This window comes from Nipponia nippon, unplaced genomic scaffold, assembly GCF_047370975.1.
Source record: "Nipponia nippon isolate SJK-2023a ecotype South Korea unplaced genomic scaffold, ASM4737097v1 scaffold_5, whole genome shotgun sequence".
Classification (NCBI taxonomy): Eukaryota; Metazoa; Chordata; class Aves; order Pelecaniformes; family Threskiornithidae; genus Nipponia; species Nipponia nippon.
The window spans coordinates 45749820-45762500 of record NW_028262369.1 but is presented as its reverse complement, the minus strand read 5'-3'; the positions used below and the strand labels follow the sequence as shown (position 1 = coordinate 45762500).

At 37.2% G+C, this 12681-nt stretch overlaps 1 protein-coding gene across 2 annotated transcripts in view; it reads left to right on the top strand.

Moving 5' to 3' along the window:
- The window catches only part of NEK7 (NIMA related kinase 7), a 76075-nt gene that overhangs the window by 22903 nt on the left and 40491 nt on the right, over nucleotides 1-12681 (top strand). For both annotated transcript variants that reach the window (XM_087733397.1, XM_087733396.1), the window contains exons 4-5: nucleotides 7431-7493; nucleotides 8046-8156. In XM_087733397.1, coding sequence (XP_087589523.1) covers nucleotides 7431-7493; nucleotides 8046-8156 — 174 coding nt within the window. The remainder of the gene's footprint in view (nucleotides 1-7430; nucleotides 7494-8045; nucleotides 8157-12681) is intronic.

Genomic DNA, 12681 nt, shown 5'->3' with positions numbered 1-12681 from the left:
TGCTTTTTTTTTTTTGATGCCTCATTAATGGAAGCTCAGCATGGATGAAACAAGAGGAATGTTTCTTTCTGTCATGAAAGAGAGGCTCTATTCTCTCTATTTTAGGCCTGTGCATGGGTGCTGCTTTCCACATTTCCACGTTGAGACAGTGTCTCTAAATGCTGTACTTTGTGTTAAGTAACATAACTGATATCTGGACTTTCTTCTACTTTCCCGTTTTCTGCCCTTTCTCATCTCACATCTGAACTACTACGTGCCTTCCTCTCTGATCTTGCAAGTTGTGTCCGTTCCACTCCCTCCCTGTTTTTTTTTCCTGGCTGGGTTGGGTGTATAGCTGTTTGCTTTATACGTATTTGGTCAGTGGTTCCCCATGTTTGTCTCTACCTTCAAGGGCTGATGTGACTTAGAATTCTTCAGTTATCCTCTCTTTAAGAGTTACTGGATCTCAGGCCATTATTTGTTCCAAAGGATTGCCAGTTTTGAGTTCTTAGAAGCTTTCCAACAAGAATGTTTATTTTCTGCTATTAAAATTTTATTTGGCTGAAATATGTACAATATTGATAAATGTTATATTAATATGTACAAAATGTATGTTTGTGGAACTCAATGTGAGCAGAAGCAAGTGGCAGTAAGATACTGTGGGAGGAAGGACAAGCAGATGGTGACAGAAACCACTCTTCCTGAATTTGTAGTTGCTGCTGAGTCCAGATGACACGAAGAAGTAGTATCCTTGGTTTGGTTTCCAGTAGGATATGTAGCAGAGTGAAAACTGTTTAATTTGCATTTTCTTCCTAGTAATTTAACCAGCAGAATATACAAAATAGTTTGCTGGGTCTTTTCTTCTCATTGTACCCTTTGTGCTTCGTCCTCCCATGTGTAGTTTGCCTTCTCGTAATTAGGGAAGTGATATTTATAATAATTAGGTTCTCTCTTTTCCCATGGAACTATGTTTCTGAGATGCTGTTGAAATATTGCCTAAATAAAACCAGAATTAAAAAACAAATCTTCATTACTCCACATTCATTAATGTCTAAACTACGCTTCGAGTCAAAGATCAACCACAGATAAACTATGAACATAGCAGTATAAGTTTGAAGAGCTTCTAGATGAGTTTCTTAACGTGTGAAGTTTGCGGTCCAAACTATACTGAAAGATCATGCCTGAGGAAGAAGCAGTACATCTCTACTACTGCCACCCTAAGTAACCCGTGCAACGGAACCATCAACACCCGGAGGTACGGTGTGGCATTTGAGCAATGAGTGGTCACTTCCAAGGGGGAAGTAAGCAACTGCTAGACACTGGAATAAATGCTCACAAAACATCCTTAAAGGGGAAAAGAGTTGTAAATATCTAAAGTCAGTGACTGTAAGGCTGTATGAGTTCACTTTATGAGCTATTTTTTAAGTAAACCTTAGCAACTGAAAATCTAAAATATTATGTGAAACTGCATATTTCAACAAAATTCCAGATTCATTACATTTCTGCCTTATATTGTTCCACCTTTCCTTCCCTTTCATTCCAAAATTGGAGACCCGTGTGTTAGAGATTCAGACAATGAATCCTTTTATCTAGCACTTACATTCATTATTCATTGCGCATTGTCAGTGGATTGCTACTTCAGGCCTGAATTAGAGATAATTAATCTTAGGAAAGCATTTGTAATTTCACATTTTATGAAGCACTATTGTCTCAGCACAACAGTGCTGTGGTCGCAAAATACTCTAATGCTCATTGTTGCTATGCAGTATCATGTCCCTTAATATTTATGTGCATTCCAGTCTTTATTTTGCTTGCCTGTCTGTAGGTTTATGTTGCACAGTCATGTTTGTGTTTTGCTTTGGAAATATTTTTTGGTAGTTTTATACAGAAGTTCAAACAGAAATAGGTCAAATTGTCACTTAAATGGTGAGGTGAGAAAGACCTTTATCCTTTCCAATACTGAAAAGCAAAACTTGGAAGTGATGGACTTCAGAGTGAGAGGAATCAAGTAGATTCCCAACTTGGGATGTTACTTCAGATGATGAGTTAAATTGGTAGCTGGTAATTGATCAGATGCAGTATATGCTTAGAAGCTAAGGCCTGATGTTTTCCATCTGGTGGTTAAGTGTTTCTAAACCTTCTTGCTATGCACATAGCCTTCTAGGAGCTCCAGTTGCGTGTGTGAGCATGTGTGTAAACTTTACTCAGGAAGTTGATTTTGTGTATTGCAGCCTTTTTGTTTAGTTTACACATCTGCATAGGGAACAGTTCCTGCTCCGTATCTTACAAGAGCTTAGAAACTAATCTAAAAATACAGCTATCTCTTGACAGTGCTTACAACTGGTGTTTCTAGAATGCTGAAAGAATGAAATTATAGTCTGCGCCCATGTGAAGATACTGGAGAAGTGATTCAATTCAAAGTTACCAGAGATCCCTTAGTTGCATAGCACGGAGGGGAGTATTTTGGAATAAGTATCAATGTATGCTTGTCCTTCTGTTCTTCCTTTGTATGCTATTGATTGCAGCGGGAGATGAAAAACTGAGAATTAAAAATGGACTTTTTATTTCACTTAGTGTTCTTGCTAAATGGAAAGAAAAATTGCTAAGGGCTTTTAAAATGCTCTCTTAAGTCTCTTCAGCTGTATTTGCCTAATTGTTTCCAGAAATTTCACAGTAATTGCTAAGGTATAGTGCTTACCGCAATGAGATTTTTTGATTACACTGTTCATGAAAACTGGCACATCGTAAACACATGTAATATAACTTTTGCTTATTATTAGGTTTTCCACAGCAAACATAATTCCGTTGTAGAAATGTTAATCTTATTATAGTCCTTGAAAATAGAAATTGAGGAAAAATAATTAGAATTTTAAATAAGAGTGTATACACTGTGCAATTTGTGCTGACTAGAGAAACACACCTCCAACCTGAATTACCCTGTGATCCTGACCTCATAAATGGAGTCAAGAATTAGAATTTATTGTTAGTCTAATTAATGCTCTAGCAGTCTAATCAAAATGCAGCAGGTTTTATTGTTAGCCAATTACAGTGATGCTAGCACTTGTAGTCTAATTACTGCTGGTTCCCAATAGTCGATGTGCACAAACTTCTTCACGTCGACCCCGTTCAGGCTCACCCCTCCATTTTCCTGAGCTCTGCTGGGAGGAGGATGCTGGTGGTGGCTCTACGTGGGATACACTGGGTGCTTTCAAGGAGTCAGTTACTAATGCTTTGTGTTGGTCCAAAAGTTTGTCGATGTTAATCACACTGGTTTTTTTAGACCTTTATTGTATGTGCTATAATTTCCTTAAGGCCGTGCAGTTGCACAAAGCTGAGCTGAATCTAAAACCAAGTTAGACACAAATCATCTGACTGTAATGACTTCATTACAGTTAAGTCTCTCAACTGCAAAGCATGTGCTGCTACAGCTAAATCCAAGCTAAAAAAATAAGTTCAGGCCAAGGGAAGTCCAGTGAAAATGTGGCAATTCTTTAGGCCTCATGTTTCTGAGGCAGTCTGAGGCCTGTGGTCTGCTAATAGCAACGGCAGTACTGTCTTTATAGGGCTACAAATTGTGTGTGTGTGAGATAAATCTATGTGCAACATGCATGCTAGAGAGGGGGAGCATAAGCTGACCTTTCAGGTTGGCTTGCTGAGTAACAGTAGCCGAAGGTGGAATTAGTTTGCTTGCAAAGCTATAAGCTGTTACAGTTGTGATGGAAGTACTGACATCTCTTCATATTGGCCAGTCTGTAGTAAACCACAGGTGAAGGACAGCTTCTCCTGCGTGGTTGTCTGGTCTGCGGCAGCTCCTGCAAAACAAGCCTTCTGATCGCTGCCAGGTGCCATGTGTAATTTTGACATGCACTTGAAAGGATGTTCTTAAGCTCTTAAAATCTTTCATTGCAGCTTCCATTTTTCAGACATTCTGCAGTGTTGAGTCATCTTCCGGTGATGAAGCATGGAGGTTTTCTCGTGTTTACAGTTGCCTCCTTGTGAGCTGACATGGCTTATTACACTAGGGGCCTCTGATCCGAACTACAGCAGTTTGGCAAAATGGAAGGATAATCTATTCAGAAAGAAAATCTCTGCAAGCTGTTTGAATCTGGTACGATAGGGCAGAGGTTCTTCAGAGGCCATGGACTGACTGATTTTTTTGTTGTTGTTGTCATCGTTGTTTTGGGTTGTGGGTTTTTTTCCAATCTTATTGTTGGAGGAGGTTAATGTCTGTGAAACTGAAATTCTGGATTTCTGGGAAATGCTGTTTATAGTCTTTTGAGGTTAAATCTGGACCAAAGTCTACTGGAGGACCTCAAGAATGATATACAGTAAATCTTTGGATTGTTTGTCTTTGTGTTTGCAAGGATTAAAAAAGACTAGTTTTTTTCTGTCTTACTTTATTTTATTCAGGTAATGTTTGAAATACTCAGTTTAGCTGAAGCTGTGACAAATTTGCCACTCTGCCGTATCAAGTGTGGCAAAAGTATAGGGAGTCATGTTTATAAAACTTAAGTCTGTCTTTTCATGAGAGGAGCTGCTTGGTCTAAGTCTACTCCAGGCTGTTTAATAACAAATTAGAAGTACTGGGAATACCAGCCAGAATACACAAACAAAATGCTGTCTTTCTTTCCTGTGCCTCGATCCTAGATCTTTCACAGTCCTAGTCTAGGACTTTGTTTTTGTTGTTTTGTTATTCCCCATGAGAAGTACTGGTTTATGTACCTATCAGAGACAGAGCTTATAAAAAAATTTGATTGCAAAATTTGCTTGTTTAGGTGTGTAGGGAAACACGCCTGGTATAGGTAAGTTAATAAGCCTCTTGGCATATTGGAACAGTCATTAACAGATGCAAACTGCCCTGTTTTTTCACACAATGAAACTCTCGGTTTTGCATCTTGAAATTGTGCTTTGGGTAATTTCTCCAAATGTTACAAGTAAATAATTTGTGTACAGTTTTCAGTGTAAAATTCTGTCTGCAGCTTTGATTACGTTCTCCAGTATGTTTGGAGTTCTCTGTCTATTTACAAGGAACGTTCATATCTTGCTATTATCTAGAACTTAGCAGAAATATAGCTTCAAGATGTGCCCCTATACCTGTCCCCTTTTTTCCCTGCTCCCCAGTACACACTTTCATTGCTTGTTTTCGGGAGAGTGGGTATAAAATTTTACATTTGCTGGTCTCTTAGGCTACAGGGAAAGACAGTTATGGTCTCATGCCTTCCCAGTACTTTCTCAGTTAATGTGCTACCTCTTGTATTTGAACTTTCCTAAGTGTTTCCTAGAAAAATCATTACAGTCCTTCATGACTGTACCAAATACTAGGACTTTAGTCTATTGTCAAAACGATTGAAGAGCAATGTTTTTTCTTTCAGAGTTGAGATCTATAACAGATGCAGGCTGTTTCATCTCCTTCACTAAGTTCCCAACCTTAATTCATGAACTATCTTTTCTGTCTTTTCCATCAGTGTTATTTACTTCTTAATACTTGTACCCGTAATTTCGTATATAGTACTAACTCTTTTCTTCTACTACATCTGAAATTGCTTTATTTCTTAGTGTTAGCATTCCTTTCTTGTGACTTACCCTTCTGTGTTTCTGTTAAGTCCCCCACAGTCTCCTCCTTGAATAATGGCTTCTAGCTCTGTTTATTTCCCGTCATCCTGGCATTACTATACAAATAGTTGTGAGATGGTTTATTCCCTTTCTTTCTTGGTAAGTAGGTTTCTTCTTTCTTTCCTCCTCTCCCTTTTCTTCTTACTATCTATAAGCCTGGCATTTCAGTTCTTGACTTACAGTTGTCCTTTTTGTCAAAAAGTGAATCTTGTATCCACTCCAGGCTGTTTTTTCTTATGCCAGCTCTGAAGACAGAAGATTGAATGTCTGAAGGGAAGTAGTGGCTAGTCAAGAGCACATCTGTGCTCTGTGAGGACTGTGCTCCATGGATGAAGTCTCTAGACGTCTCCTTCCAGTTGATTAAAGGAATGACAAACTTACTGTGCATACTGGTATAGAAAATTAAGATGAGGTTTAGCAGATCATATGTGGACTTCCTTGGGGAGAGCGAAAGAAGGTGTGATTCACATGGACAGTTACGCAGTCAGTTTAAGAGATGACCTCTTCGCAGACATTCAGTACTCAAAGTGCTGTTAATCCTTATTTTTATTGCTGGGGTTGGTGGCAAGATTTGAAATGGAAGCTGTCAGCTGTTGAGCTTTTGATAATTTTGAGCTGAGGGAACCAGGTACCAGTGATCTTCACAGTACATAATGCATCTTTTTCTGGAGACTATCTAAAAAGAGATGATGTGTGTTGAAAAGATGTAACTGGAAAATGTAATCTCATAAATGCTGTGGGAATTACTAAAACTCATAGTACGTCTCTATTATTCTTCTGGATAGCTCAAAATGTGATAGGCAGACCACACAGAAGCTGATGAGTGGTTGTGTGGTTTTTTTGGTTTTTGTTTTGTTTTTTAAATTCAGAAAGTAATGGCAAATGAGAGAGGAAGAGTTCCTTGAAGAAGTAATATTTTGGTCATTTCTAAGGGGAGTAGTCGGTGGCAGTGTATGGAGATGCACATCTGAGAAAGTGAAGCGAGAAGGGAACCCGAAAGTGGTAAAAAAGGCGTGAAAAGAAGAAGATATTAATCAAATATAGATGTGTAGAACATGGACAAGGACTCTAATGGCAGTAAAAAATAACTCCAAACAAAAACAATAAATAGCTCCAAACAAAAAAGAGTAATGTGGTTAACTGGAAGAGGCAAAAATGAGATACATTGCGAAGTAATTTGGAGCAGGTGGGAGGTGGGAAAAAAATGAAAAGCAGAGATGTCTAACTGTAAAAGGCTGTAAAAGTCAAGGTGACAGATGAGGGCTTAGAAAAAAGTTCTCTAGTAAAACAAATTACAAAACCCAAATCACTTCTTTGCTTGCTGAAGGGAGGGAAATGGGAGAGAAGGAATTGGAGGTGACAATGAAGTTTTGATCCTGAGAGAGAAAGTAAAAGTGTATGCATTATTTAGAATAGAAAAGGAAGACTGTAGCAAGAGACTAGGGGGGAAAAAAGGTATGCTCAGTACTAGAAAGAATCCGTTTGTGATAATGGTGTAGCAGGAATGGGAGAGGAAGCTGACGTTTGGATTAGAACCAGCTTGAAGGAAATGTGCTGAATAATTGCTGTGGGTTTGAACAGATATGCGGAGGTGGCAATTAAGTAATTGGAAAACTTGTTCTTACAATGGACTTGTTTCCTACAAGGAGGCTAAAAGAATCGATATAGGAGTGAGTCAGTACATCAGAGCATCAGGAATATTTCTTAACACAATGTTATGTCTTGCCATGACATACATAACTCAAGTTGCTTTATGGATGCTATGAAATGATGATAATGATCACTCAATTTGCTATATTTTTGTCACTTAATAAAAATGTCTTATCTCTTCTGAGTAGATATTTGATTTAATGGATGCCAAAGCCCGTGCTGACTGCATCAAAGAAATAGATCTTCTTAAGGTAAAAGATTTGTTTAAAAAATGTGCAGCCATCATCAAAGTATATTAAGTTTTCCATAAATGTACTTGAGGTGTCCACTATTGTCTGTGTAGAGTTTTTCTAAGCCTCACTTAAGGAATTTTTTAATTATCATTGCTTTAAAAATTAACCTTGAGAAGTAAATCCTATAGAAAAATGGGGAACTTTTCAAGTAGAAGTTTCTGCTAAAATGCCACAGTATTGTAAATAACTGTCTTAGGTACAGTAAAATACTGGTTTTTAAAAATTGACTTTGCTGTTTCAGATAAATTCAGTGTGCTATTGCATAAATACGTTGAAGCAAGATTCCTCTAAAATTGCAATGTCAGTTGTCATGTTGATCCTAAAATGCCGTCATGTTCTTGCAAAATGTTTATCTGTAAATGCTTCTCATAAGTGTATACTTTTTGTATCATAGTGAAATAGATTTTTAGGGGTTGTTTTGTTTGCCTAAATAAGAATGTTTCATTTGTCAGTCTTAAAAGATAAGATGTGCTCTACACTAAAATGTGTGTTGTTATTCTGCTTTCTTAGCAACTGAATCATCCAAATGTAATTAAATATTATGCCTCATTCATTGAAGACAATGAACTGAACATAGTGTTGGAATTAGCTGATGCAGGAGATCTTTCTAGAATGATAAAGGTAGGAATTAACTTTTTTAAAAAAATTAAAAGCATGTAACGTTCAACTTCTTTGGCTTTTCATTCTATGTGCTTATTGCTGGGTGAGATGCAGTGAAAATGTCAGGAACTGTGGAGAAAAGTGGAGTGTTTAGACTGACTTTTTAAAATGTATGCCCAATATTGATATTTATGTAAGTATTTTTAACACTGTTGGCCAGAATATAAGTGCAGATGGGGACATAACTAGACTGAAATTATATTAGTGCTGGGTAGAAGAAAAAAAACTATAAAGAATAGCACTGTTGCCACCATTTAGAACAATACATTTTGACAGCATTCCTGATTTTTGGCATAATTGTGTTTTTTGTTCCAATATTCTATTCTCTATAATAATAGTGAAAGCAGAGAGGGGCTGGTGTCATAAAGCAGAAGTTTCTTTTAGATCTTGAACTTCAACTGTTAACCACTTTAGCAAACACAATAAAGATTAAAATGCAAATAACTGCATCGTTTTATAGGTCTAGTTAAATACTTCTTTATCTTGAGACTAACAAATATTCCGAAAATATATTTCATATTTGGTTGAAATCACATACAATGAACTTATTGATATGTGGTTGTGCATTATGGGTTAATTGATTTCTTTTGTAGTTTTTAAATGCCCGTTCTTTAGCTAATCAGAAAAATTTATCCAAGACTCATCATATAAACTTTGTATTCCAAAATGTATGTGAACTTTTAACTAGCTTTTTTATCTGTTTGTCATCTGACAACTACTTCCCCTCTTTTCCTACGCTTTTTCCACCCAGTCTTGATTTTAGTACGTCCCTTTGGCGTACTTTCTTCTGTGCACACCAACATTATTGTTGTCAACACAGCGTAACTCTGGGAACAAATAATGCCAGTCAATTAGCTCAGCAACAGCCGGGCACAGAGTAGAGTTCTGCTGTTTTGCTTAGGGCCTACATGAATAGAGAATGTTAATTTCTTCATTAATGACTTTCATACTGATTATTTTTTTGAGCTTTTGAAGACTATCTAGATTGATAATTGTAAGGTAGGACAGTCAAAATTTGGTTCTAAACAGGTTGACAGCGTTCTGTTAATATTTATATCCAAATCTGATATTTTTCTTCATCTCATGAATTATTAATTCTGTGGGCTTACATTTCATAAAACATAAAGGAAGGTTTGTCTTTTCTTTTGAATGTTCAGTTTTGACACAACAGTTATTAATATGAGTACTCTGTGACAGATTGCCTTATGGCATGTCTGGTCTTATGACCCATTGAAGCTTTTTCTTTTTCCCCCTGCTTTCCCCCCCCCCCCCATTCTAAATCCAATGTGTGAATAATGGCTTCAGTGCAGTTGGCCTCATTACACCTTGTCCAAGTTGGTGGGTATTTCTTACAGGCTCAATCTTGGAGGCATTGTGTGATTGTCCTCTTAACACAGGGATCATGTTTAATGTAGCAAACTTAGATTGCTGTTTGATGTTAATGACAGCCTATCAGGCTATTATTAAATATGTATGAGGTGTCACAATGCACTCTGTCTTCATGCTGCTGGTGGAGGAAATGATTTGGTAGACTACTAGGGCAGTATAAGTTTGAATGTGGGGCACATCAGTTATATAGTGTACTCTTAAAGAAGTATTTTAAGAATTGCCTGAAAAATAAATGATAGGTGATGGTATGGAAATTTCCTAGCAGAATGGCTGCCTGTCACACTACTAAGGTAAATAACTATGCTGTATTATTAAAACAAACCATGCTTTCCAGTGTTCTTGCTAGAATGCTGTTCTAAGTTTGTCGGAAGATGTTGAGGTACTCCCAGAAGAGTGTTTGGGTACCAGGCTTGTTGTGTGATTTCTAGAAAGGATCAAGCATGTTTTTGAAACTGTAAACGTCCACAGCTTGAATGATGCTTAAACCAATGTTAATGTGAGGAAAAACTACATAACTAGTTTACTCGGGTATTTGTTATCATATTATTGGCACATCAGAGAATTCTTGCAAAGCTGCTGTGCCTCACAGTGCACCTTAATGAATTCTTTAGTTCTTCCCTTAATGAACCACATCCTTGCTGCCCAGCTTTTATAACATCCCTCTTGTTACCTGTGAATAATACTTTCTTTGTCCCCATTGAGTAGACAACTGAGGAAAATCACTTTGTGCATTCACATGGATTCTAATAGAATTCATACAATCTGCTGTATGTCCAAAAAAAAAAAGGCAGCTGTGCATTGGATTTTGCAAATCGCATAATGAAATCAGAGGTATCTCACGTGTTCTCTCTCTCTTTGTGTATTTATGTATGTACATACACAAGAGTTAATCCACTTTACTTTTTTTTTTTAATTACCTGTGTCACAGGGAGATGTTTCAGTACAGCCTCCATTCTCAAAAGTAGGAGGATCCAAAATTGAGGATTATCTTACAGCTTTTAATGGCCTGGTAGAATTCTTGGATGTGGCATGTCAGTAATACTGAGAGGCAAACATTATCAGTGAGGGGGAAATACTTGCATTTGACTTACAGTTGATTTTGCACTAGAATATGTACCTCAGTACTGCATGACCCCTGTGTAGGGACGGTGAAAGAAGGAAAAATTCTTCATTTTTCTGTATCTGTGAATTAGGCTGCTGGATACTATTGCATCGAAGATTCTACAAGTAAATAATTAGTAACTATTGTGCTAGTTCCCAGTTGCTCATGGTCTGTTGTTTGTTGGTGTCTGTGGTCTCTACTATGGAACGTGTTGATAGTACATGGCTACTAAAGCTAAGGGTAGTTCATGAGAACTCCTGTTGTTACCTTGTAATACCACCTTCTTTTGCAATACAAAAATATGTTGTAAAGCAGGTTTGAGGCTTGATCCCTTTTCCTATTAGTCATGGTTCTCCTCCACCACAGACAGTGACAGGGCGAATATTGTTCTGTGGACTTTTTTTTTTTGTTTGGGATTTTTTTTTTAAGGCAACAATTAATATATTGGATGAAGAAAATGCCATAAATAAAGAAGAATCTACTCATTGCATTAATCAAGAAAATACATTATAATGATTCAGTAAAAAGAACTAGTTAGTAAAGTCTGTGCTGAAGATATTGAAACAAGAGAATTTGAACTGTTTTGCAGAATAATTACCATATTATTTAAGATTAAATATGAAGTTATTAGGCTTGTAAGAAGGGATGTTACAAGACGCTAAAATGTTGTGGTTAGTTTTTTAAATTGGCAAGAAACTTCAAGGTTTGTTTCATTTCTGCAGATATTTCTAGTTTTTCTGGCAAATAATCTTAGCACACACAAAAAAATGCAAACTTTAAACTGTCATATAGATCTTAAGGAAGTTAATCATGTTTTGGCAACAAGCATGAAAACTTTCGTCTAAAAAATTGAAAATATGTTTGCAGTTTTCTCAAGATAGATGGAAAGTAATTTGAGTTCTACAAGAGGTCACCTGGGGACTTCACCAACTCTTCAGAGAACACTTTTTGTGTGTATTTTTTTCAACTTTAAATAAAAAAAACCCATACTGTAATTAGCTAGGTAAAATAAGACAAATATTTTAAAACTTCTCATCAGTATGAAGCTCATATTGATATCTCAGGTTTCTGTAGTTGGGAACAGTGAATTCTTTGTCCTTAAACATGCTTGTTATTTATAGGACAGCCAAAATACAGTGATAGTCACTTCTTTCCAGACAACTGATGCATATCTAAATTGCTCATTGCAGTAGCTGGAGCTCTGTTTAGGCTTGTTTGAACTCTCATTGATTATCATTCTAATGTTTCACCAGTGGTGGATATTTTGGGCTTCACTGTGTGAAATTGCATCAGGCAATTTCTCTTCTCCATGTTGTCTGGGATGCAGACCCTCCCTCCTCTCCCCATGCCAAAATATATTAGCAATGAGTTTTTTTGGAACTTATTTGCAGTACTCTGGGGTTGACTCATTGTCTGTGCTGCCTTACGGGACAGCTTGTGTTTTCTAAGGGCTTAAAGAGTGGAAGAAATTTTAGCTTCAGTCACTGGCAGCTTTACCAGCCCAGAGTGCTGCTCCTGCCTGTGTGAAGCAACCACGTTGCTGGATGGCTAGTAGCCCATGATTAACCATTCTCACAGCAGCGAAGCTGGTTGTGTTGCTGAGAATGGAAACTTGTCACTTGTTTTTTTTTCAAACTATATTCTGGTGGATTGCTGTCCTGGGAATGTGCTAGAAATAGAGATGGTTTCTCAGTGGCATTATCTGATGAATGTTGATAGCACGTGTTAGCTATTGTTTGACTTTGTTTAATTGCAAGAGTGATAATTCTCTTTTGCTGTGATAAATGGAAGATTTCGGGGAGTATGCAGTTAGGGAAGCACCTGTGTAAGGAAGGGGTGCAGTGTCAGAATTTAGCAGGTCAGGTGTTTACCCCTTCCCAGGGCATGACCCAGTGTTTTGGGAAACCCTCAGCTATTAACTGACTATATTGTTTGGCTGTCTCTTTATCATACAAAACATTGACTTACAACTTTATCAGTTCTAGGAGACAGTTG